Genomic DNA, 26,964 nt, shown 5'->3' with positions numbered 1-26,964 from the left:
CTAGGCCGAATTGCCGCGATAAAAATGAATGTATTGTCAAGGATGCTGTTTCTGTTGGGATACTGCCAGGGAGATAAAGTCCATCTTGGCCCCCAAGCTCGGTGCCGGACGATCCATCGACCTCCCGTAGTCAGGCAATATCAGCAATTCAGCGACACTAAGCTTCAGGCTTAGTGCACACTATATCAGCAGAATTCACACAGCAGGAAGTTGCACAAGCAGAGAGCAGAACATGCATATTTACAGTTTATTAGGCATTGGTCAGAACAAAGAAATCATGACCGTCTCCTCCGACTGCTCAGGCAAGACAGGCTAAATCGAAAGGAACTTACAACATAAACATCCTGTGAGACAGGAACTTACGCAGGCTGTTATACAAAACATCCTGCTCCCTTTTAAGGTGGAACGGAAATATCCTAACATCCTCCCCCTTTCCGTGTAACCTGTAGTACCTGTGGTTCAACCCAATTGCAACCTTTGTGCGTAAACCTTCAGTTGTTCTCTGTTAACAACCTTAGACAACAGATCAGCAGGAATTTCATTTCCTGGCATGTAGGACACCTGAATGAGTCCTTTCTGAATACACTCTCTTGCACGATGTAGCTTAATCTGCAAGTACTTGGTTCTTTGCTTGCAACTCTCCGAGTTCAGCAAAGCCAAACAAGATCTATTGTCTTGATACACTTGTATAGGACATTTCACAGAAACCCCAATGTCCTTAAACAGTTGCATCAACCATTCACAATCCATGAGTGAAAATGACAGAGCATTGAGTTCTGCTTCACAGGAACTTAGGCTAACTGTTGTCTGCTTTTTGCACAACCAGTCAAACAGGCAGTGGTTGTACATGTAGCATACTCCAGAAGTGCTTGTACCATCCGTGGTGTCACTTCCAAAACTTGCATCTGCAAAGATTTCAAGACCTCCAGTCTTCTGACTGGTGAACCTCAGCCTGTAGTGCATAGTCCCTTTCAAATACCGGGCTATGCGCTTCAGAGCTTTCCAATCCTGAACAGTAGGATTGTTAGCATGTCTGCTAAGCAAGTTAGTGCTTACAGCAATGTCAGGTCTCGAACATCTAGCAATGAAATTCAACTTGCCTAGAATGCACCTGTACAGCGTTGTGTCAGAAAACGCTTCAGCAGTACTGTCTACCTGGTAACCTGTGACCATCGGTGTGTCTGCTGGGTTTGCATCAACCAAATTTAACCTGGTTAATACATCAGCAATTTTCTGTGTTTGGTGTACCAGAAAATTACCTGCTTGGTCCCTCTCCACCTGCAGAGAAAGATAGTTGGATACCTCACCAAGATCCTTCATGTCAAAGTGCTCCTTCAGCTGAGCTAGGGTGCTTTGGTAGAAAGCCTGATTCTCCCAAAACATCAGAAGATCATCAACAAAACATAAACAATACAGTTTGTTTTGCCCCTCCTCCTTGACAAACACACATGGATCAGCTTTGCCCTGGTGAAAACCTAGAGAAAGCAATGTTTCAGTGAGTTTTGTGTTCCAACACCTGGCACTCTGTTTGAGACCATACAAGGATTTTCGCAGTTTACAGACCATTCCCTTCTGTATCTGCATCCCGTCAGGTGGAAGCATGTACAGCTGCTCCCCCAGAATCCCGTACAAAAAAGCTGTATTAATGTCATGATGGGAAACATGCATTTTCTCCTCCGCAGCGATCTTGAGCATCAGCCGAATGCTCTCATATTTGACCGTGGGTGAGTAGGTCTCGTGGTAATCCTGCCCTGGTACCTGTGAAAAACCTCTGGCAACCAATCTGGCTTTGTGTCTGACAACCTTGCCATTCTGGTCTGTCTTGGCCTTGAAGACCCATTTGCTGCCAACCAGTCTCATTCCTGGGACTACCGGTACCAGCTCCCAAGTTTGGTTCCTGTTCAAGGAATCAACTTCAGCCTTCATGGCATTAAGCCAAGGCTCAGCATCTTTAGAGGTTAACTCTTGAACCTCTTTGAAGCTTGAAGGTTCCCACACCTTCTCTGAGCTACTAAGAACAGCAGTTGCCATCTTAGCAAACTCATCAGCAAATCTCTTAGGAGGTTTGCCTTTGGTCGCCCTTTCAGACCTGCGAACCAGACGCAAGTCTTCTGGACTCATCTCCTCCTTCTTAGGAGAATAGTGACCAATGGTGAACAGTGGTTCTTCCAGTTCATTGTCAGACTCATCAGATGGTCTGACTGAGGCCTTTGCGCTCTTGTAGTCTGCTGTGTCATCACTGTCACTGACAGCAGCAGCAGCGCCGCCCACTGAACTGGAATCCGAACTCTGATCATCATCATCATCATCATCCTCAGTTTCCTCAGCTTTCTCAGCATGATCTGCTTTCTTCACACCACCTTCATCCTCCTCTGGGTAACTCTGGAAAATTCCCACATTTTCCCCCCACTTAGGATTGTACTCAACACTCCTTGTGAACTTTATGGATTTAGAGTTAGTCATCCATACCCTGTATGCACCTTTTTCGTACCCCATGAACAAACCATGTGCCCCACGCTTCCCAAGCTTGTTGCTTTGTGGGGTGTGTACCCACATGTCAGAACCAAAGATTCTCATGTGTTTGACATTAGGTTGCTTACCAAACATCTTCTCATAGGGAGTACAACCAATAGGTGATGACAGTCTGCGATTAACAGTGTAAACCAAATTCGAGAGAGCCTCCCCCCAAAACTTCTCAGGGAGGTTGGCATCATGCAACAAGGTTTTTATTCCTTGCAGCAACGTTTGATTTGCTCTCTCCGCAAGCCCATTCATCCATGGCGATCTAGGCGTTGACAAGTCATGCTGGATTCCCTTCTCAGTCAGGAAAGCTTCAAACTGCTGAGAAGTGAACTCCCCGCCTCGATCAGTAAACAGACAGCCAATACGTTTACCGTGAGCATTCTCCAACCAAGCACAGAATGCCTTGAACTTAGGAAATGCTTGCGATTTCTGCTCGAGCATGAACACATGAATGTACCTGGAAAAAGAATCAATTAGAACCATGAAGTACCTTGCTCCTCCCAAAGAGGGCGCTAGAGGCCCAACCAGGTCTGCGTGAACTAGCTGGTAGGGTTTGGAAGCCTGCCTGCTAGACTCCTTGCCTTTTGGAGCAACCTTCACCTTGTTCTCTGCACAAGATACACATTTCATGTGAAATTTGCAAGGTTTGATGTCCAAACCTTCAACCAACCCAGGCATCTTGGCTAGCGCTTGCCAAGAGAGGTGACAAAACCTTCGATGTGCATCATGAATGCAACCTGCATGAAGAACCTTGTTAGTTTGTGCAACACAACAAGAATCAGCATTAGATATAACAGCATTGTCATCATAAGTTAGACAGAACAAACCATCCATCAACTTTGCATGCAAAATGTCCTCTTTGCCTTTTCTGATGACACAGATAGTCCTCTTGAAGGTAATTTCAAAACCACGCCGATTTAGCTGTGGGACACTAAGCAAATTGTCCGCAGCTCCTGGAACAAAAAGTACATTACTAATGGTCGTATTCAGACTTGCAAGTTTCACAGTTCCAACTCCTGTAGCTTGCAAAGTCCTTCCATCAGCCAGCTGGACCTCTCCATCTTGAGGTGTGAAGGAGATAAACAGATGGCGGTCTTTGCTGAGATGGCGCGTGCAACCTGAGTCAACAATAAACCTGGCCTTCCCCTTCGAAGCAGATTTGCTGGCAAACAAAACCTTGTTTTCCACCAGCGTGGGCTTTTGCAGCTTGCCTTTAGCCTTTGGTGAAGCTTTGCCAGCAAACATAGCCTTGTTTTCCACTGGCGAGGGCTTTTGCAACTTGCCCCCCTGCTCCTGGCCATCAGACGTGCCTTTAGCCTTTGGTGGAGCTGTGCCAGCTAACATAGCCTTGTTTTCCACTGGCGTGGGCTTTTGCTGCTTGCCCCCCTGCTCCTGGCCACCTGCAAGCATCTTGCTCTGTTTACATCTGGTCTTCCGGCCTCTGCAAAGGCTCTGACCTTGGTTCTCACGGGAAACAGAGCTCTCAGCTGCCGACTCCTTGGCTCCCTCTGGAGGCTGGAATGCTGCCTGGGATGACATCACAGTCAGCTCCCCCTGCAGCTTGCAACCGGTGCCCTCGGCATCTCTGCATTCACTCGCATACTGGGAAACAGCCATGACCTCCGATGCATTCAAACACTGGGCTGGGATTATTGGCTGGTGGGCCTTTTTCAAAGCATCCCACATGTCACGTGCCGTGAGATTTCCAGCAAGCGTCTTTATTTCCTCCAGAGAGACGGATAAGACAATGATATCCACGGCCTTCGAATCCTGGGCCTGCCATTTCTCTGTCCGAGGAACTGGAGTGGCCTCAAATACAGTATGCCAGACTCCAAACTGACGCAGCAAACTCTCACACCATTTAGCCCAGGTCTCATAATTGTCCCGATTTAATTTTGGGCACTCAGCAGCTTCAGAGGCTTGGAAAAACTCCATTCCACCTCTTAACGCCAGCCGTGAGTCTTCTTAGACTTCTTATCTCGGCAGCTCATTAATCACGATGCCTCTGGCTCGGCTCCCAGGCCAATTAATTGTGCCGGACATCAAAGAGGCTGCCGCGGCAACAGAAAAGCCTCTGCTTTCGCTTTTCCCACACATACCTCAGCAGTCTGTCTCTCCTGCAAGTGCCGTGAATCTGGGCCCGAAACCTGTTGTTGGGATACTGCCAGGGAGATAAAGTCCATCTTGGCCCCCAAGCTCGGTGCCGGACGATCCATCGACCTCCCGTACTCAGGCAATATCAGCAATTCAGCGACACTAAGCTTCAGGCTTAGTGCACACTATATCAGCAGAATTCACACAGCAGGAAGTTGCACAAGCAGAGAGCAGAACATGCATATTTACAGTTTATTAGGCATTGGTCAGAACAAAGAAATCATGACCGTCTCCTCCGACTGCTCAGGCAAGACAGGCTAAATCGAAAGGAACTTACAACATAAACATCCTGTGAGACAGGAACTTACGCAGGCTGTTATACAAAACATCCTGCTCCCTTTTAAGGTGGAACGGAAATATCCTAACAGTTTCTGTTTCAAACATTGCAAATCCTGGATAAAATGGACTGTTTCAAGAAGTGGCAGAGAGATATCTCTAGATTTGTCTGGCAGGGCAAGAAGCCTCAAATAAAATTTAAGATATTAACTGATGCTAAAGAAAGAGGTGGATTTGCCCTGCCAGACTTAAAACTTTATTATGAATCAGCCGCCTTTTGTTGGCTGAGAGAATGGCTGCTTCTTGAAAACGCTGACGTGCTGGACTTAGAAGGTTTTAACAATGTATTTGGGTGGCATGCATATTTGTGGTATGATAAGGTCAAAGCACATAAAGCGTTTAAAAACCATATTGTCAGAAAAGCACTGTTTAATGTCTGGATAAGATATAAGGACTTGCTTGAAAATAAAACCCCAAGGTGGTTGTCACCAATGGAAGCGAATGCTCAGAAAAAGCTCAATATGGAGGCCAAATGGCCGAAATATTGGGAAATTTTGGAACAAGAGGGAGACAGATTAAAACTGCAGAGTTTTGAAAAATTAAAAAATAGAGTGCGAGATTGGCTTCATTATTACCAAATAATGGAGGCATATAATTTGGACAAAAAAATTGGCTTCCAGGTGGAAAAATCTAAATTGGAAACAGAACTGTTAGATCCCAAAATTAAGAATTTGTCAAGAATGTATAACTTGCTGTTGAAATGGAACACTCAGGATGAAACGGTGGAATCCACTATGATTTTATGGGCACAAGATGTTGGTCATAATATTATGATGGCTGACTGGGAACAGTTATGGACCACAGGTATGAAGTTCACGGCATGTAATGCCTTAAGAGAAAATATAATGAAAATGATCTACAGGTGGTACATGACACCATTCAAGCTTGCAAAAATTTATCATTTGCCTGATAATAAATGTTGGAAATGTAAAGAGGCTGAAGGTACATTCTTTCACCTTTGGTGAACATGCCCAAGGATTAAGGCTTTCTGGGAGATGATATACCTTTCTGAAGAAACCAGAGGCCTTTCTCCTGGGCATGGTCGGCCAATTGGTGCCAAAGAAGGATAGAACTTTCTTTATGTATGCTACAACAGCAGCAAGAATACTGATTGCAAAGTATTGGAAGACGCAAGATCTACCCACCCTGGAAGAATGGCAGATGAAAGTGATGGACTACATGGAACTGGCAGAAATGACTGGCAGAATCCGAGACAAGGGAGAAGAGTCGGTGGAGGAAGACTGGAAGAAATTTAAAGACTTATCTACAGAAACATTGTAAAATTAATGAATGTTAGAAGGATGTTGGAATGAAGCTATGTGGTTTTAGCAGAAATGTTATAAAGGTTTATGAAAAAAACAGACTGTTAATTGGTGAAAGGAGGGAAAGTAAAGTTACATTATATTAAGATAAATTACAGGACAAAAATTGGAAAGGATGGAAAGGATTTGCTGAAATGTTAACTGAACTAGAATACAAAAAAGGGAGGTGTGAGGAGGTCAATGAAACAAGTATATGAAAGATAAGTTATGGGAAGATTTGCTTTGTTTTTTTAATTGATTTTATTTTTCTGCATTTTCTTTTTTCTCTTTCCCCCCTCTTTTTCTTTCTTTTTTTCTTATTGTGATGAATAGAATAGAATATCATTTATTACGGCCATAGGCCCATACAGGTAAAAACAACACATAAATAACAGCTTGTGCCGTAAGGAGAAAAAAAACAATCGCTAAAACACCACTATAACAATAAAATACTATAAAATGGAAAGGCATGCTACGCCTTAATTAGCTTGTAGAGCTCCTTGGCATCGCTTTTGGGAAAGGACAGCAACTAGGAACCTAGCCACCTTCAGGGTCGTGTGGGTATCCTTGTCCTGCAAGATTTGGGCAAGGTGGAATTTTGGTGGGGTACCCTCTAGTTTCTGTATGATTGATCCCAACAAATTTGCCCGTGGCACATTAAACAAGGGGCAAGTGAACATAATGTGCTGGAGCGACTCCGGCATCACCTTATCACATTCGCACACGGCGGGGGCTTGGCCCTTTGAGAACCTATGTCTCAGGACATTAGAGGGAAAAACGTTAAACCTCGCTTTGGTGAAGGCCAGTCTATGTGCAACAGTCGAAAGGGAGGAGAGGTATGATGGAACGCAGTAAGTTAAAGTGATACCAATGTTCTGGGGCGAGCAAACACCTCCCCCCAGCGTATAATTTCGCTGTAAATCGATGTCATCCAGTCTTTGGCGGATCAGTCTCTGAGCAGTGATTTGGTCTAGTTTTAGGGAATCTGAGGGAGAGATTCCATAACTCAGGAGTTTGGCATGAATTCTACTAGTCCAAAGGCTAGAGAATTCATCTCGCCATAAGCATTGGGCAAGGTAATGGTTTGGTAATCTATGCCACAATGATAACCAGTAATTGAAGACTTGCTTCCACAGGCAAGTTTCTAAGGATGCGACCTTCAATTCTAGTCGCATGGCTGCGTTACTTACGCACAGGGGGAGCATTAGGATCCGACGTAGGAATTGGCTTTGCAGAGTCCCAAGGGGAGCAAGATCTGTCATCACGGCCCAGAGCGGGGCAGCATAAGCAAGCACGGCAACCACTTTTGCCTTGAACACCTTTAGGGCCGAGGGAACATGCAAAGCTCCGTCCGAAAAGAAGAATCGGAGGAGCGCATATGACAAGGTTTTGGCCTTATTAAGTAGGTGTTGAATGTGAGCTTTCCACCCCAAATTGTATTGAAAAATAACTCCTAGGTATTGAAATTTTAGGACTTGCTCTATTTTTGCCCCACCAAGCTTCCATTTGTATAATCTCCGGCTTCTGGAGAAAATCAGAATCTTGGACTTAGCATGGTTGATGGTTAATTGATTGAGTTGACAATACGTGGCAAAGATCTTCAGAGCTCTGGTTAGTCCAACACGTGTATAAGATAGAATTACCGCGTCATCCGCATATAAAAGGAGTGGGCAGCGGTAATCCGCTAGTCTAGGCGCGTGTGTACTTGGAGATGAGTTGACTAGGGGTGCTCGCATGTCGCTGATGAATAGGTTGAATAGGCAGGGAGCCAATATACATCCTTGGCGCACTCCCTTGTTTATTGGTATCGAATTTGTAAGGTCGCCCGCTGGAGTGAGTCTCACTCTGGCAAGGGTACCTTCGTGGAGCTGGCTTATGAGCCATAAGAGTCTTCTATCAATGCCCTGTTTCGCAAGTTTCTCCCAAAGAATATTTCTAGGAACGCTGTCAAAGGCTGCCTTTAGATCTAAGAAGGCAGCACAGAGGTAGCCCCGGGGGGGGGGGTTATTGTGATGTATTGTTTTGTTTTTGCTTACCTTTTCTTTTTGTAACTTTTAAAACTTTAATAAATATTATTTAAAAAAAAATCAAAGGGAATGTAAATGCCCCAAAATACATAAATGAAACACTTGAGCCCAAACTGAAGCCGTTCCGCACGTGATTTTTCCCCAGATACTGAACCTTTCTACAGTGGTGCCCCGCAAGACGAATGCCTCGTAAGACGAAAAACTCGCTAGACGAAAGAGTTTTTCGTATTTTGAGGTGTTTCGCAAGACGAATTTCCCTATGGGCTTGCTTCACAAGACGAAAACGTCTTGCAAGTTTGTTTCCTTTTTCGTAAAACCGTTAATACCCAGCGTGCATTGCTTGAAGAGGTGCAGTTGCGACTTGACTTCGAGGAGCAACACATAGCACGCGGTGTGGTAGCCTTTTTTGAGGTTTTTGAGGACTTTGCTGATTTTTGAAGCTTTCCCAAAACTTCTTTTGCATCCATTTGGTAAGTTAAACTTTTAAAACTTTTTGGGGGTTTTTTGGATTTTGGGTTGGGGTCTTTGGAATTCAAGGACTTGGTGTTGGGGAGAGGTTTGCAAGAATCGGGGAGCTTGTGTGGTTTTTTCTGCATTTTTATGTTTTTTTGTGACCATTGGGCCATGTGGTTTTTTTAAAAAAAAATATTCTGGGTTTGAATTTCTGTGTGGTGGGTGGCTGGGGGAACAGTTGGGGAGAGGTTTGCAAGAATCTGGGAGCTTGTGTGGGGTTTTTTTTTGAATTTTTATGATTTTCTGTGACCATTGGGCCATGTTGTTGTTTTTTTAAAATTTTCTGGGTTTGAATTTCTGTGTGGTGGGTGGCTGGGGAAACAGTTGAGGAGGGGTTTGCAAGAATCTGGGAGCTTGTGTGTTTTTTTCTGCATTTTTATGATTTTCTGTGACCATTGGGCCATGTTGTTTTTTTAAAATTTTCTGGGTTTGAATTTCTGTGTGGTGGGTGGCTGGGGGAACAGTTGAGGAGGGGTTTGCAAGAATCTGGGAGCTTGTGTGGTTTTTTCTGCATTTTTATGATTTTCTGTGACCATTGGGCCATGTTGTTGTTTTTTTAAAATTTTCTGGGTTTGAATTTCTGTGCGGTGGGTGGCTGGGGGAACAGTTGGGGAGGGCTTTGCAACAGTTGGAGAGGGGCTGGGGGAACAGTTGGGGAGGGGTTTGCAACAGTTGGGGAGGGGTTTGCAATTTCTGTGTGGTGGGTGGGTTGCTGGGGGAACAGTTGAGGTTTTTGAAGACTTTGGTGATTTTTAAAGCTTTTCCAAAACTTCTTTTGCAGACATTTGAGGATTTTGAAGACTTTGGTGATTTGCAGCCATTTCGTAAGTTAAACTTTTAAAACTTTTTGGGGGTTTTTTGGATTTTGGGTTGGGGTGTTTGGAATTCAAGGACTTGGTTCTGGGTTTGAATTTCTGTGTGGTGGGTGGCTGGGTGCTTTTGAATTTTTTGGAAGTGAAGTTCTGATTTTCTTTTCTTTTCTGAGTTTACAAAGGTAGGAGCTGTGCTGCCATGGGACCCAAGAAGACTGCTGCTGCAGAGGCCGGCGAGAGGAAGAAGGAGAAGGTGACGCTGGAAATGAAGAAGGAGATCATCCAGAAGCACGATGGTGGAATGCGTGTGACAGACCTCGCCAGGGAGTACGGCAGGAATCCATCGACCATCGGGACCATCCTGAAGATGAGGGAGAAGATCCTTGCGACGGATGCAGCCAAGGGAGTCACCAGGATCGTGAAGAACCGCCCAGCTGTTCTGGAGGAGGTCGAGAAGTTGCTGCTCATCTGGTTAGAAGAGAAGCAGCGTGCAGGGGACACAGTGACTGAGGCCGTCATTTGTGAGAAGGCCAAGGCCTTGCACGCAGACCTCGTCCGGGAACAGCCAGGAACCTCAGGCGAGTCTTCAAGGCAAGCAGAGGTTGGTTTGACCGGTTCAAGGCAAGATCTGGAATCCACAGCGTGGTCAGGCATGGAGAGGCTGCCAGTTCTGATGTTCCTGCGGCTGAAGACTTTGCAGCGGAGTTCCTGGAGGTTGTGAAGACGGAGGGCTACGTTCCACAGCAGGTCTTCAACTGCGACGAAACCGGGCTGTTTTGGAAGAGGATGCCCAAAAGGACTTTCATCACACAGGAGGAGGCCAAGTTGCCTGGTCACAAGCCCATGAAGGACCGTCTGACCCTGCTCTTCTGTGCCAACGCAAGCGGCGACCTGAAGATCAAGCCCCTGCTGGTGTACCACTCGGAGAACCCACGGCCTTCAAGAAACACAAGGTCGACAAGGAGCAGCTGAGTGTCATGTGGCGATCCAACAGTAAGGCTTGGGTCACATGTGTGCTGTTTGTGGACTGGGTCAATCTTGCTTTTGGCCCTGCTGTCAAACAGTACCTGCTGGACAACGACCTGCCGCTGAAGGCTTTGCTTCTGATGGACAATGCTCCTGCTCATCCTAAAGGCCTTGAGGAGGACTTGTTGGAGGAGTTCAGCTTCATCAGCATCATGTTTCTGCCGCCTAACACCACGCCACTGCTCCAGCCGATGGATCAGCAGGTCATCGCCAATTTCAAAAAAACTCTACACCAAGGAGCTTTTCAGGCGATGCTTCGAGGTGACTGATGTTAGGATATTTCCGTTCCACCTTAAAAGGGAGCAGGATGTTTGTATAACAGCCTGCGTAAGTTCCTGTTTCACAGGATGTTTATGTTGTGTATGTTCCTTTCGTTTTCTGGTTGTTTTTGCCTGAGCAGTCGGAGCAGACGGTCATGTTTTCTTTGTTCTGACCAACGCCAAATAAACTGTAAATATGCTCTCATGCTTGTGCAACTTTTGCTGTGTGAATTCTGCTGTTTAGAGTGTGCACTAAGCCAGAGGCTTAGTGTCGCTAAATTGCTGATACTGCGTGACTACGGGAGGTCGATGGATCGTCCGGCATCGAGCTTGGGGGCTCAGATGGATTTTATCTCCCTGGCAGTATCCCAACAACAGGTTTCGGGCCCAGATTCACAGCACTTGCAGGAGAGTAAGACAGCGACAGACTGCTGAAAGGTATGTTGGAAAAGCGAAAGCAAAGGCTTTTCTGTTTGCCGCGGCAAGAGCTTTTGATGTCCGGCTGGCCTAATTGGCCTGGGCGCCGAGCCAAGCAGGCTTCGTGATTTATGGGTGCCAAGATAAGGAGTCTCTGAAGTGAAGAAGACTCACGGCTGACGTTAAGAGGTGGAATGGAGTTTTTCCAAGCCTCTGAAGCTGCTGAGTGCCCAAAATTAAATCAGAACAATTATGAGACCTGGGCAAAATGGTGTGAGAGTTTGCTGCGTCAGTTTGGGTTGTGGCAAACTGTGTCTGAAGCCCCTCCAGTTCCCCTGACAGGGAGATGGGAGGCTCAGAATTCGAGAGCCATAGACGTAATAGTCTTGTCCGTCTCTCTGGAGGAAATTGCTACGCTAGCTGGCAACACGACTGCACGTCATATGTGGAATGCTTTGAAGATAGCCCATCTGCCAGTCATCCCAGCCCAGAGTTTGACTGCATCGGAGGTCCTGGCTGTTTCCCAGAATGCGAGTGAATGCAGAGATGCCGAGGGCACCGGTTGCAAGCTGCAGGGGGAGCTGACTGTGATGTCATCCCAGGCAGCATTCCAGCCTCCAGGGGGAGCCAAGGAGTCGGCAGCTGAGAGCTCTGTTTCCCATGGGAGCCAAGGTCAACTTTGCAGAGGCCGGAAGGCCAGAAGTAAACAGAGACGGATGCCTGCAGATGGCCCGAAGCAGAAGGGGGGTGAAAGGCCCACGCCAGTGGAAAACAAGGTTTTGTTTGCTGGCACAGCTTCACCAAAGGCTAAAGGCAAGTCTGATGGCCAGGAGCAGGGGGGCAAGCAGCAAAAGCCCACGCCAGTGGAAAACAAGGTTTTGTTTGCTGGCACTGCTTCACCGAAGGCCAAGGCGAGGTTTATAGTGGATTCAGGCTGCACGCGCCATATCGCCAAAGACCGCCATCTATTCATCTCCTTCACACCTCAAGATGGAGAGATCCACCTGGCTGATGGAAGGACTTTGCAAGCTGCAGGAGTTGGGACTGTGAAACTTGCAAGTCTGCATACAACCATCAGAGATGTACTTTTTGTTCCAGGAGCTGCGGACAATTTGCTTAGTGTCCCACAGCTAAATCGGCGTGGTTTTGAAATTACCTTCAAGAGGACTGTCTGTGTTATCAGAAAAGGCAAAGAGGACTTTTTGCATGCAAAGTTGATGGATGGTTTGTTCTGTCTAACTTATGATGACAATGCTGTTACACCAAATGCTGATTCTTGTTGTGTTGCACAAACTAACGAGGTTCTTCATGCAGGATGCATTCACGATGCACATAGAAGGTTTTGTCACCTCTCTTGGCAAGCGCTAGCCAAGATGCCTGAGTTGGTTGAAGGTTTGGACATCAAACCTTGTAAATTTCACATGAAATGTGTATCTTGTGCAGAGAACAAGGTGAAGGTTGCTCCAAAAGGCAAGGAGTCTAGCAGGCAGGCTTCCAAACCCTACCAGCTAGTTCACGCAGACCTGGTTGGGCCTCTAGCGCCCTCTTTGGGAGGAGCAAGGTACTTCATGGTTCTAATTGATTCTTTTTCCAGGTACATTCATGTGTTTATGCTCGAGCAGAAATCGCAAGCATTTCCTAGGTTCAAGGCATTCTGTGCTTGGTTGGAGAATGCTCATGGTAAACGTATTGGCTGTCTGTTTACTGATCGGGGCGGGGAGTTCACTTCTCAGCAGTTTGAAGCTTTCCTGACTGAGAAGGGAATCCAGCATGACTTGTCAACGCCTAGATCGCCATGGATGAATGGGCTTGCGGAGAGAGCAAATCAAACGTTGCTGCAAGGAATAAAAACCTTGTTGCATGATGCCAACCTCCCTGAGAAGTTTTGGGGGGAGGCTCTCTCGAATTTTGTTTACAGTTTTAATCGCAGACTGTCATCACCTATTGGCTGCACTCCCTATGAGAAAATGTTTGGCAAGAAACCTAACACCAAGCACTTGAGAATCTTTGGTTCTGACATGTGGGTACACACCCCACAAAGCAACAAGCTTGGGAAGCGTGGGGCACATGGTTTGTTCATGGGGTACGATAAAGGTGCATACAGAGTATGGATGACTAACTCAAAATCCATAAAGTTCACAAGGAGTGTTGAGTACAATCCTAAGTGGGGGGAAAATGTGGGAATTTTCCAGAGTTACCCAGAGGAGGATGAAGGTGATGTGAAGAAAGCAGATCATGCTGAGAAAGCTGAGGAAACTGAGGATGATGATGATGATCAGAGTTCGGATTCCAGTTCAGTGGGCGGCGCTGCTGCTGCTGTCAGTGACAGTGATGACACAGCAGACTACAAGAGCGCAAAGGCCTCAGTCAGACCATCTGATGCGTCTGACAATGAACTGGAAGAACCACTGTTCACCATTGGTCACTTTTCTCCTAAGAAGGAGGAGATGAGTCCAGAAGACTTGCGTCTAGTTCGCAGGTCTGAAAGGGCGACCAAAGGCAGACCTCCAAAGAGATTTGCTGATGAGTTTGCTAAGACAGCAACTGCTGTTCTTAGTAGCTCAGAGAAGGTATGGGAACCTTCAAGCTTCAAAGAGGTCCAGGAGTTAACCTCTAAAGATGCTGAGCCTTGGCTTAATGCCATGAAGGCTGAAGTTGATTCCTTGAACAGGAACCAGACTTGGGAGCTGGTACTGGTAGTCCCAGGGATGAGACTGGTTGGCAGCAAATGGGTCTTCAAGGCCAAGACAGACCAGAATGGCAAGGTTGTCAGACACAAAGCCAGATTGGTTGCCAGAGGTTTTTCACAGGTACCAGGGCAGGATTACCACGAGACCTACTCACCCACGGTCAAATATGAGAGCATTCGGCTGATGCTCAAGATCGCTGCGGAGGAGAAACTGCATGTTTCCCATCATGACATAAATACAGCTTTTTTGTACGGGATTTTGGAGCAGGAGCTGTACATGCTTCCACCTGACGGGATGCAGATACAGAAGGGAATGGTCTGTAAACTGCGGAAATCCTTATATGGTCTCAAGCAGAGTGCCAGATGTTGGAACACAAAACTCACTGAAACGTTGCTTTCTCTAGGTTTTCACCAGGGCAAAGCTGATCCGTGTGTGTTTGTCAAGGAGGAGGGGCAAAACAAACTGTATTGTTTATGTTTTGTTGATGATCTTCTGATGTTTTGGAAGAATCAGGCTTTCTACCAAAGCACCCTAGCTCAGCTGAAGGAGCACTTTGACATGAAGGATCTTGGTGGGGTATCCAACTATCTTTCTCTGCAGGTGGAGAGGGACCAAGCAGGTAATTTTCTGGTACACCAAACACAGAAAATTGCTGATGTATTAACCAGGTTGAATTTGGTTGATGCAAACCCAGCAGACACACCGATGGTGACAGGTTACCAGGTAGACAGTACTGCTGAAGTGTTTTCTGACACAACGCTGTACAGATGCATTCTAGGCAAGTTGAATTTCATTGCTAGATGTTCAAGACCTGACATTGCTGTAAGCACTAACCTGCTTAGCAGACATGCTAACAATCCTACTGTTCAGGATTGGAAACCTCTGAAGTGCATAGCCCGGTATTTGAAAGGGACTATGCACTACAGGCTGAGGTTCACCAGTCAGAAGACTGGAGGTCTTGAAATCTTTGCTGATGCAAGTTTTGGAAGTGACACCACGGATGGTACAAGCACTTCTGGAGTATGCTACATGTACAACCACTGCCTGTTTGACTGGTTGTGCAAAAAGCAGACGACAGTTAGCCTAAGTTCCTGTGAAGCAGAACTCAATGCTCTGTCATTTTCACTCATGGATTGTGAATGGTTGATGCAACTGTTTAAGGACATTGGGGTTTCTGTGAAATGTCCTATACAAGTGTATCAAGACAATAGATCTTGTTTGGCTTTGCTGAACTCGGAGAGTTGCAAGCAAAGGACCAAGTACTTGCAGATTAAGCTACATCGTGCAAGAGAGTGTATTCAGAAAGGACTCATTCAGGTGTCCTACATGCCAGGAAATGAAATTCCTGCTGATCTGTTGTCTAAGGTTGTTAACAGAGAACAACTGAAGGTTTACGCACAAAGGTTGCAATTGGGTTGAACCACAGGTACTACAGGTTACACGGAAAGGGGGAGGATGTTAGGATATTTCCGTTCCACCTTAAAAGGGAGCAGGATGTTTGTATAACAGCCTGCGTAAGTTCCTGTTTCACAGGATGTTTATGTTGTGTATGTTCCTTTCGTTTTCTGGTTGTTTTTGCCTGAGCAGTCGGAGCAGACGGTCATGTTTTCTTTGTTCTGACCAACGCCAAATAAACTGTAAATATGCTCTCATGCTTGTGCAACTTTTGCTGTGTGAATTCTGCTGTTTAGAGTGTGCACTAAGCCAGAGGCTTAGTGTCGCTAAATTGCTGATACTGCGTGACTACGGGAGGTCGATGGATCGTCCGGCATCGAGCTTGGGGGCTCAGATGGATTTTATCTCCCTGGCAGTATCCCAACAACTGATTGCACCACCATCACCCTGTGGGAATTCTGGAAGGACCACTTCGACATCGTCACCTGCTTGAAGATGATCACCACGGCCTGGAACGGGATCAGCCAGAGAAATTTGAATTGCGCTTGGCGCAGCCTGTGGCCGGACTGTGTGGCACCAAGTGACTCTGATGCACCAGAGTCAACAGTGGTGCAGGACATTGTTTCCTTGGGGAGGACCATGGGCCTGGAGGTCACAGAGGAAGACGTCAGCAAGCTGGTGGAGGAGTGTAATGAGTGTAATAGGAATTGGAAATGTACAAATTGCAATGATATAAATGTTAATTTCGAAATCTGAGGCAGGAGGGAAGGAAGTCGAGGCTCTAAAGAGCCAGGGTGGTATAGCGGATAATGATGATGCGAATGTACAATATTAAATGGAAAATAATTTTAAAAATTATATATACAAGATAAAAACAGTAATTTATTGTTCAAAGTTTATTGTGGGAGTGTTAGGTTCCCCGGTGTTGTAGGGGGCGTTGTTGAGCTCTGTGAAAATATATGAGGTTCGTCACATAGAGGTATTTTTTTGAATTTCCAGGCAGATAGGATGATCCCACAGGGAGCCTTACCAAGAGAGGCCACGATCCCACGATTCTCCTCCATGACGTCCTTATGCAGAGCTCTCTGGTCAGGATCCAGCAACGCCCACTCCTCGTCCGTGAAACGGACACGACGTCTTCAAAGCACACTGGACCCTAAAAGTAAAAGGGAAATGTGCTCCTCTGAGACAGCGGAAATATGACATGCTACACAATGCTCTGTCTCCTTCCTTCCTGTTAATTGCTGCGTTGTTTCAATAGGATTGTTTTGCTGCACATTTGTATTATGGATGCCTATTTTGACGTTTTAATTGAATTCTTTTATTCTGTGTTTTAATTACGGACATTCATCTTTGTGCAAATAGGTGGTACTCCTCCTGGTGGTTTTCAAGTTATTCTGCCTACGCAAGCATTCCAGTTTCCCCAATGGAAGGATCCACTTTCTCCTCTCCTCGTGAGTTGTTCTGGGGAGGTTCCCTCCCAATGCCCTAGAGCCAAATTCAAGGTGTTCATGGGGGCATGGAGAGGGGGAGGAATGGGGGGCAGGCTATATTTCGCAGCAGATGGGGCTGGCTAGGTGAATCCTGGCCACTATTTGTTCTCGTCTGTCCACTGCTTAGAAGCCTATTTTAGCATTCAGTGATCAATACAGAAATAAAAGAAGCCTAGTTTGGATGGCCATCTGTCTTGGGTGATCTAGCTGAGATTCCTGCAATGCAGGGGGTTGGACTTGATGACCCTTGGGGTCCCTTTCAACTCTTGGATTCCATGAAAACATCAACTACAGATGAATCCTACTGGCGATATTCAGAAGGCTGGAGTCATAGAGTTATCTGCGCAGGAAATCCCACACTTCACAGCTGGAGTTAACTCTTTATCAGCAAGAACACGATATTCACAGACTTGGCTGAGTTTCAGGCCTAATGAGAAGAGCAGCTTATTCCTGGAGGGTCTGTCAGTTTGCATTTCTTAGTGCAGAAAGTATGGATCTGATATTGATATTTCCTATACTAATTCATTCAAGAGGGTTCTGGAAGCTTCTCTGCGTCAAAGAAACAAGCAGAAAGTTCCTGGTGTTTGGGTTATTCTTTCAGAGAAGCTGAGTACAGCTGGGTTAAAGTGGTTCTGTCATCTCTTCTGCCAAAGTCATGCTGACTATAAGAAGAGGCCAGAAGGAGCCTGGGTTTCACACTCTCTCTCTCTCTCTCTCTTCCTTCTGGTGTTCTGTACATAGTATGCTGAGTCTTAAGGTTTAAACTTTTTATAAGTTGTGGTAAGTTTCAGTTAAGTCTGCTGCAACTGGATTTCTTATGGAGAGGGCCAATCCTGAACGTTTTGGATTTGGGACCATTATGCTCATTTTCCTTCAGTAGCAGTAAAGCTCTGCTGGATGATAAATAATTGCCTCTGGTCTATTTCGGGGGAATCCTGCAATGTGTTTAGGTTTCACTCTGCTAACTATACATTGGAGTTCTGCTCTGGGTCAATATTGAGCAGAATTCCCTGAGCCTCTTCCTCCATGAAATCAGTTGCTGAGAGTGAAGGCCCCTGGCTCCCCACAGCTTTCCAAGTCCCCTCTGCTCTGGGGCAAGCGAACCAACAGTGCAGCCTGCCTTTGCTCCTCCATTTTCAGACGTCTCCTGGCTGTGGGGGACAAGCAGGGAGGGGGGCTTCTGGCAGAAGGAGAGGGAGCCAGGGTCTTTTGCCTCACCATCCCCACTACTGACTCCCTGTTGTTACACACCTTGGGGGGGGGAGTGTCCCCGGATTCAATGAAAAATATCTGGTAACCATACTCTAGCCCTCCTAGAAGGAAGATTGCAATGCAAAATGTGGAGGCAACGGAAGGGATTTATGTGATGTGAATCAGCCTGGTTGCTCCTGCCTTCCAGTAAATAATAATAATAATAATAATAATAATAATAATAATAATAATACTGCATGCCAAGCAGATGCTCGTTCCCCATATTTCACTAGCCTTTCAACGTTATTCTATTAGCAACTGTGGAGATTCCACCTGCCTCTTTCGAAAGGAGAAAACTCACCTGATTAAAGGATTTGAGGTGATGCATCATTTATAGGGTAAATTTTATAGAGGTGGGTAAAACCTCAGCGCCTAGGACTTGCCGATTGCATGGTCGGAGGTTCGAATCCCCGCGGCGGGGGGAGCTCCCGTTGCTCGGTCCTTGCTCCTGCTCACCTAACAGTTCGAAATCACACTTAAGTGCAAGTAGATAAATAGGGACCGCTTTATAGCGGGAAGGTAAACGGCGTTTCCGTGTGCTGCGCTGGTGCCGGCTCGCCAGAGCAGCTTCGTCACGCTGGCCACGTGACCCGGAAGTGTCTCCGGACAGCGCTGGCCCCCGGCCTCTTAAGTGAGATGGGCGCACAACCCTAGAGTTGGACACGACTGGCCCGTACGGGCAGGGGTACCTTTACCTTTACCTATCATTTGTATACAGTGTTACCTCGGGTTAAGTACTTAATTTGTTCTGGAGGTCCGTTCTTAACCTGAAACTGTTCTTAACCTGAAGCACCACTTTAGCTAATGGGGCCTCCTGCTGCTGCCGTGCCACCGGAGCATGATTTCTGTTCTCATCCTGAAGCAAAGTTCTTAACCCAAGGTACTATTTCTGGGTTAGCAGAGTCTGTAACCTGAAGCATATGTAACCTGAAGCGTATGTAACCTGAGGTACCACTGTACTTTTTATGAGTTCTATGTTTTCAATGTTCCTGAGATCTTTTGATGAAGGGTGGTATATCAATTCAATTAACAACAACAACATCTAATATTATTATTATTTATACCCCGCCCACCTGTCTGGTCTTCCCCAGCCACTCTGGGAGGCTTCCAACAAAATATTAAAATACAGTAATCCATCAAACGTTAAATGCTTCCGTAAAGTAAATGCATGAAGTCAGAACTGACTGACAAAGGAGTCATTTGTATCTTGTGGAAAATGGATGCCTGGCTCTAGTGGGGGTCCTCACCTGGGGGTCCTCAGGAGTTGCTCCCCCCCACCCCCACTCCCCTGCTTCTGTCTCCTTTTCTTGCACTTGGACTCTCTGCCACTCTCCAGACAGACTCCTGGGGTGGGGTCCCTTTTTCTTTGCTCTGAGGGCCAGGTATGTATCTGGCCAACCCCCTGAGGGCCAAGTGGGCGGGGCCAAAGACATCTCCCTTGAAATTTAGGTGGGTAATTTAGTATTAGTATTCTATTAGATAGCTTAACACACACACAGCCATTGATGCCCAGGTCCCTGGAGGCTCAGGGAGTAGCAGCGCTCATTTCCGGCTGCTTTGCCAGCAACAATCCCTTTGGGAGAGAGAGGATGTGGTCCTGGGATGCCCTGCTCTGGGTGCGAGGGGATGGCTGCCGTGGCCTCCGTGGGGAGCTGCCCTGGGAGACACTGGGAAACTGGTCCCCAATGCAGCAGCCAGCCTTTCCTTCCTTCCTCCCTGTGGTTTTTTTTTTTGGGGGGGGGGGGCTAGTCCACCTCCTCGTCCAGCTTTGGAAAACCATTTGTTGTGCAGTGATGCTGAGAGACGTCACACAGAGTTAAAGTCCCAGGGACTCCTTTGTATGAAGAAGGGAGATTTCGTGGGAGTCATTGTTTTTCTGAAGGGGGGGGGGCGGAAGGCCAGATGAGTTTGGGATCCTCTGATCTGCAGGAAGGAGAGCGCGGCAGCCCTGGCCCCTCCCTGGCAGGACCCTCTCCTCCCTGACTTGGGGTCCCCCCCCCCGCAGGACCAGATCAGGCCCCCCCGGCCCCCTCCCCTGCTGCAGCCCTGGGACCCCCACCAGATCCCAGAGAGAGAGGAGACTCACCAGATCCCAGGAGGGGGACAGAGAGGCAGCCCTTGCAGGAGAGACACTGGGGAGGGAGGGGCCTTGGCTCTGGAGGACCTGCCCCCCTTCCTGTCCTCTCTAGGAAGGCAGCTCGGTTCCCTTTAACCCTTGCAAGGCCAGTCCCCCTCCTCAGCCCTCTCTCGCTCTCTCCATCATCGCACAATCCCAGAATTGGGCTCTGAGAAGAGAAGCCTCCCTGGCAAAGACCCTGATGCTGGGAAAGAGAGGAGGCCTGGCGTGAAGCAGGAAACCTCATCCTGTCCTCTCTAGGAAGGCAGCTCGGTTCCCTTTAACCCTTGCAGTACCGAGTCCCCCCAGCTCAGCCCCCCCCCCCACATTGCGCACTCACTTAGCCAGGGCAGAACTCTGATTTCTATTCATTTCTGTTCTTTTTAATGGCTCTAAGGGGCAGCTTCTCCCTGGCTCCGCCTATGGGGGGGGCCTTTGGCTCTTGGCTGGGCTCTGAGCATTTCCCTCCAGCTTCCCAAGGGAGACCTTTCTCCTGCCCAACTGCTCTTAGGTGTCCCTCAAGGCAGCGGGTCCTGAGTTCCAGCCCTGCTGAAACAATCACACTGGCTACCAAGGAGGAACCAAGCGAAGTTCAAAATAAATAAATCCTATTCTCATCATGAATAACCAAAACTTTCTTAAGCGTGTTGCTATGCAAACATTCAATAGTATGCCATTTCCCCTCCCAGAAATGCTGAATTTCTAACTCAGTGGACTAAAAATGGATGGTTGTGATGCTTAGGGGGGGTTTTAATATTTGATGGCATATTGTATTTTAATATTTTGTTGGAAGCTGCCCAGAGTGGCTTGGGAAACCCAGCCAGATGCGCGGGGTATAAATGAATGAATAAATAATAATAATAATTGTTGTTGTTGTTGTTAATTGAATTGATATACCACCCTTCAACAAGAGAGAGATCTCAGGGATATTGAAAACATAGAACTCATAAAAAGTATACAAATAATGCATCACCTCAAATTCTTCAAATAGGTGAGTCTTCTCCTTTGGAAAGAGGCAGGTGGAATCTCCACGGTTGCTAACAGAATAACGTTGAAAGGCTGGTGAAATATGGGGAACCAAGAGCATCTGCTTGGCATGCAGAATGTCCCAGGGTCAGCCCCTGACATCTCCCGCAAGGGCTGGATGAGACCCCTGCCTGAAACTGGGGGGAGCTGCTGCCAGTCAGTGTGGACTATACAGGGTTAGAGGGAGCCCTTGGTCCGGCTCAGCAGAAGGCAGCTTCTGAGGCTACTTCAGAGCTCTGCAAGATCAAAAGGGATAGATATTCCCTAAGCAAACCAAATTTAAGAACTGGAATCACGGCAGCCGGAATTTCGCACAGGATTCCAGCTGTGGATTCTGACCAAGGCAGAAGAGAGCAGGACTCGGACTTCCCTCCATCTGGACACGATGCACTTCTGTGGATGCAGCCGAGAAGAACATTTGCCTTCTTTGCTGCTGCATCACATGTTGGACTCAGGTGGAGCTTGGGATCCACCAAGACCCGGAGATCCTTTTCGCATGTCCAGCTAGTCAGTCCGGTGTCCCCTGCGCAGCAGAGTCTCCCTGCTAATTGTCCCAAATTACCGTATTTTTCGCACCATAGGACGCACCGGACAATAGGACGCACCTTGTTTTAGAGGGGGGAGAACAAGGGAAAAAAATTATTCCGCTCTCTGCCCAGCGCCCCTTCAGCGAAGTGGCAGGAGGCGCTGCGCAGGGAGTGGGATAATTTTCCCCCTCTTGTTTTCCCGCTCTAAAACAAGGTGCCGTTTAAGGTGCGTTCAGGCGGCTACCTTGGAAGCCTGGAGAGCGAGAGGGGTCGGTGCGCACCGACCCCTCTCGCTCTCCAGGCTTCAGGTTCCTTTCGACCTGCGCTTTGGGGCTGGCGGGGGGAAGCCCACCACCAGCCCCAAAGAGCAGGTCAGGGAGCAGCGGAAAGGCGCAGCGGAGAGGCTGCTGCCATAGTCTCCAGGGTGGAGAGGTGACGCACGCCTATGGAGGCTCCTGCCATGGGCGCGCGTCACCTCTCCAGCCGGGAGAGGGTCGCAGGGCTATGGCGTCTTCGCTCCATAGGACGCACACACATTTCCCCTTCATTTTTGAAGGGGAAAAAGTGCGTCCTATAGAGCGAAAAATACGGTAAATCCAGGCGTCTTGTGTGAGGGAAACTGCGATCCAGGGAGTCTCTGGCAGGAGATAATGAAACAAGGAAAGTTTTATTCACAAAAAAGTGAACGGTGAAACAAAGTGAAGACAGGAGGTGTGTTCTTTCAGGTAGAAGTTAACTTATTACTTCAGCTAAATGTCTCAGGATTAAACGCGGTTCTGCAGGCACAGCTTCCCTCCAATTCAGTTGCTGCACTTCAAGGATATGTTCAGGTTTCCACAATAGATGGTGAAAGGCTGAACTCTCTTTCTGCTGCTTCTCTCTCATCCCCTCCCTTAGTTATGAGAGGTCTTTCCGTGAGGTACTTTTGACACAGCCCAGCTTCCTTCACAGCGAGGGGCCACTTTTCCTCGGTTCCCCTGAGGTATTTTCCTTTGTATGCCAGACCCAGGGGATCCTCTCAGCCCTTGCCACGGACTTGGGAATCTCCTTTTCCTAGAAGATCTCTCTCCTCCTGACTGGAAGGAGACCCCAGAAGAAGAGGAGAGTCTTCCCACAGCTTCTCCCTCCAGCTTCACTCCCATCTGAATACTCCCTTCAGACCCTCAACATGGTCTCCCCATCTCAGCTGTGAGGCTCCTTCCTCTGGCTCCATAGATATTCTCCTCAGAGCGGAGGATCCACTCAGATCAGAGCCACTTCTCCCTCCCTCCACCCTCTCCTCATCCCCATCTTCTCCCAACCTTCCCTCTCTCCCATCTCAAATCCCCTCAGAAACGGCTCTCTTTATTTTCCCTCCAAAAGTGCTGGCGCCACCCCCCTCTGGGTAGCCAATCAGAAAGCGGCTCTGGGAATCCAAATGGCCGAAGTATTGGGAAATTATAGAACATGAGGAGGGAAAAGTGAAATTGCAGAGTTATGAGAAGTTGAAATCTAAAGTAAGAGATTGGCTACACTATTACCAGATAAATGAAGTTTTTAAACAGGACAGGAAAATTGGCTTCCAGGTGGAGAGGTCAAAATTAGAAACAGAGCTTTTGGAACCCAGTACTAAAAATCTGTCAAGAATGTATAACTTGCTGCTGAAATGGAATACACAGGATGAGACGGTTAAATCAGCTATGATTAAATGGGCACAAGATATTGGTCATGACATTATGTTTGCTGACTGGGAACAGTTATGGACCACCTGTATAAAGTTTACGGCATATAATGCCTTAAGAGAGAACATTATGAAAATGATCTACAGGTGGTACATGACCCCAGTCAAGCTTGCAAAAATTTACCACACGCCCAATAATAAATGTTGGAAATGTAAGGAAACTGAAGGTACCTTTTACCACCTTTGGTGGACGTGCCCAAGGATTAAGGTCTTCTGGGAAATGATTTATAATGAAATGAAAAAGGTGCTTAAATGCACATTTGTGAAGAAACCAGAGGCCTTTCTCCTGGGTATGGTGGGCCAATTGGTCTCAAAGAAAGATAGGACGTTTTTTATGTATGCTACAACAGCAGCAAGAGTACTTTTAGCAAAGTACTGGAAGACACAAGAACTACCCACACTGGAAGAATGGCAGACCAAGGTGATTGACTACATGGGACTGGCGGAGATGACTGGCAGAATCCGTGACCAAGGGAGAGAGACGGTGGAAGAAGATTGGAAGAAATTTAAAGTTTATCTCAAGAACTGTTGCAAAATTAATGAGTGCTAAAATGTTTTGGGTCAGGTAAAATAGAATTGCAGGGACAAACAATTGGATATGAGAAAAAAGACTTAAAGGAAAAAAAAGTGTTATAAGTTGAAATTGGGGGTTGCTGGAAAGTTTTAAAATAGGGATGCAGAAAAGGGAGGTATGGGGAAGTCGATGAAAGAAGGTTTAAGAAAAAATGTGAAGAAATTATACGTGTTTATATGTTTGTTTGTTTTTGTATTGTTTCGTATTGTCTATTAATATGTGTTAAAAAACCAATAAAAATTTTATAAAAAACAAACAAACAGAAACCGGCTCTGGCCCCCTGGTGGAATGGTGAGGCACTGCACTCCCAGACTCTGCTCCAGCTCTGCTGTCCGTCACAGCAGCCAGCTGCCCCAGCAGGCCTTGCAATCTCCCCACCGCTTGAGCCGTCCTCCATTGTCTCCCAAGGCAGATGAGTGAGGAGAGAGCCATTCAGGGGCCACAGGAAAGGGGCATCGGGGGCCGACAGAGGCAAACTGGAGCGGGGCAGCATCGCTGAAAGGATGCCTACCTCTCTCTCTTCTTCATCCTCAATATCAGTTATTGCTAGCTAAGAAATTGGGGAAAAGCAGCTACTCTGTGTAGGGTTTCTTGGGGTTGAGATCCGTAAGCTGAGCATGGTACGATATCTTAGCAATAAATAGGATACACTTTTATGGGTGTTACGGAAGATTCCAGGTGGAGAGACGACTCATCAGCCCAGCCAGTCGGGGTGCAAGTCCCTCATGGATCCATGCGGTCGGTAAAAGAAGCAAGTTCCAGCCAAGTAATTTGGAGCAAAACAGCGGTCAGTAGACCTTGATCTTTATTGTTGCCCAACAGGTCCCCACAGGAGCAAGAACCCAGAACAAAGGGTTACCTTGGCTTTTACCCAGAGTAAAAAAGGAGGGGATATAAGATATACACAAGTTTGATGGTGTTTCCTGCTTGGCAGGGGGTTGGACTTGATGGCCCTTGTGGTCTCTTCCAACTCTATGATTCTAAGTTCAGCAGGGGCCAGACAGCGCTCCCAACACCTCTTAAGTCCCCATCACCCAAAGAACAATGAAACCCTTGGCATCTCCTTGCCCTCAGGACTTGTCTAGAGATGGGCTTTCAGAACACCTGACTTGCTAAATTGCCTCTGGGGACGTCTATTGTTGCCCCCCCCCGTCACTCCCTGAGTGGGGGGCCGTGTATCTGCTCTCAGGTTGGGGAAAGATGCCCTCCTCCTGCTGTCTACGTGGCTTCCTGCTTCTTGGTTCATGGAGGGAGGTGGAGCCCAAATTCACCTTTCTTTCAGGGTTAAAATGCCATTGGAATGAGAAGAGTCGGTTAAAGTATGGATTTTCTACGAATTTATAAAGCTAGGTATCTTCCCTGCGCTGTCAAGTCAAAAGCATACATTCAGGCCTAATATTTGTAACATTGCAACAACTATAAAGATGTGCCCCCCCACCCCCGTCATTTCCGTAACATGGGTAAGTGAACTCATATTTGAAGCAATGCAGACGCAGTCAAGAAGGATTTTTCTCTAGTGTTTCATTCAGCCTCACCTGAATAAACACTTAGATCATGTGAAAATAATGGGAGATACCGTCTCCAGATGAAATTAAACCTGTGTTTTTATTTTGTTTTCATGGTACAAAAGATAATTTTAAAGAAAGCAATGGTTACAACAGTAAACAACAAATAGCTTGTCCTCATGGAATTGCAGACTTTCATCCTGCCATGTGTAAAAGTTTCAATTGATTATTCTAAAAGTTCACGCCACATTTTCCCACAAGTGCTGGGTAAATTCTGGCAACAGTCTTCACAATTTATGTATTCAATAAACATTGGCCACATGTTATAAAAGGAATACGGATTGTGTTCCACCACCTTTTGGATACTTAAACTGTGATGCCCAGAACTGAACACAGGATTCTAGGTGGGGCCTGACCCTGGGTAGAATAAAGTGGTACCATCCCTGCTTATTTAACTTATATGTGAAAGGCTGGGCTGGATGAATCTCTAGCCGGAATTAAGATTGCCGGAAGAAATATAAACAACCTCAGATATGCAGATGACACAACCATGATGGCAGAAAGTGAGGAGGAATTAAAGAACCTTTTAATGAGGGTGAAAGAGGAGAGCGCAAAATATGGTCTGAAGCTCAACATCAAAAAAACGAAGATCATGGCCACTGGGCCCATCACCTCCTGGCAAATAGAAGGGGAAGAAATAGAGGCAGTGAGAGATTTTACTTTCTTGGGCTCCATGATCACTGCAGATGGTGACAGCAGCCACGAAATTAAAAGACGCCTGCGTCTTGGGAGAAAAGCAATGACAAACCTACACAGCATCTTGAAAAGCAGAGACATCACCTTGCCAACAAAGGTCCGTATAGTTAAAACTATGGTTTTCCTAGTAGTGATGTATGGAAGTGAGAGCTGGACCATAAAGAAGGCTGATTGCCGAAGAATTGATGCTTTTGAATTATGGTGCTGGAGGAGCCTCTTGAGAGTCCCATGGACTGCAAGAAGATCCAACGTATCCATTCTTAAGGAAATCAGCCCTGAGTGCTCACTGGAAGGACAGATCCTGAAGCTGAGGCTCCAAGACTTTGGCCACCTCAGGAGAAGAGAAGACTCCCTGGAAAAGACCCTGATGTTGGGAAAGATGGAGGGCACAAGGAGAAGGGGAGGACAGAGGACGAGATGGTTGGATAGTGTTCTCGAAGCGACCAGGATGAGTTTGACCAAACTGCGGGAGGCAGTGGAAGACAGGAGTGCCTGGCGTGCTCTGGTCCAGGGGGTCACGAAGAGTCGGACATGACTAAATG

At 46.9% G+C, this 26,964-nt stretch overlaps 2 protein-coding genes and 1 pseudogene across 5 annotated transcripts in view; 1 reads left to right on the top strand and 2 right to left on the bottom strand.

Annotated features, from left to right (window-relative positions):
- LOC128412022 (zinc finger protein 850-like) overlaps window positions 1-16,725 on the bottom strand; it is a 44,894-nt gene extending 28,169 nt beyond the window's left edge. The window contains exon 1 of one of the 2 annotated variants that reach the window (XR_008330016.1): window positions 16,485-16,568. Coding sequence is in view for 1 of the 2 variants with exons in the window: in XM_053384789.1 (XP_053240764.1) it covers window positions 16,485-16,518 (34 nt within the window). In the remaining variant the exon portion in view is untranslated. Of the gene's footprint in view, window positions 1-16,484 lie in introns of both variants that reach the window. The other variant, XM_053384789.1, reaches the window with a different exon arrangement.
- LOC128412026 (zinc finger protein 420-like) overlaps window positions 1-26,964 on the top strand; it is a 342,858-nt gene that overhangs the window by 225,473 nt on the left and 90,421 nt on the right. The window lies entirely within an intron of this gene.
- Window positions 1-26,964, bottom strand: part of LOC128412189 (zinc finger protein 420-like) — a 215,270-nt pseudogene that overhangs the window by 158,174 nt on the left and 30,132 nt on the right.

This window comes from Podarcis raffonei, chromosome 4, assembly GCF_027172205.1.
Source record: "Podarcis raffonei isolate rPodRaf1 chromosome 4, rPodRaf1.pri, whole genome shotgun sequence".
NCBI lineage: Eukaryota > Metazoa > Chordata > Lepidosauria > Squamata > Lacertidae > Podarcis > Podarcis raffonei.
This window is presented reverse-complemented; position numbering and strand designations above follow the sequence as displayed.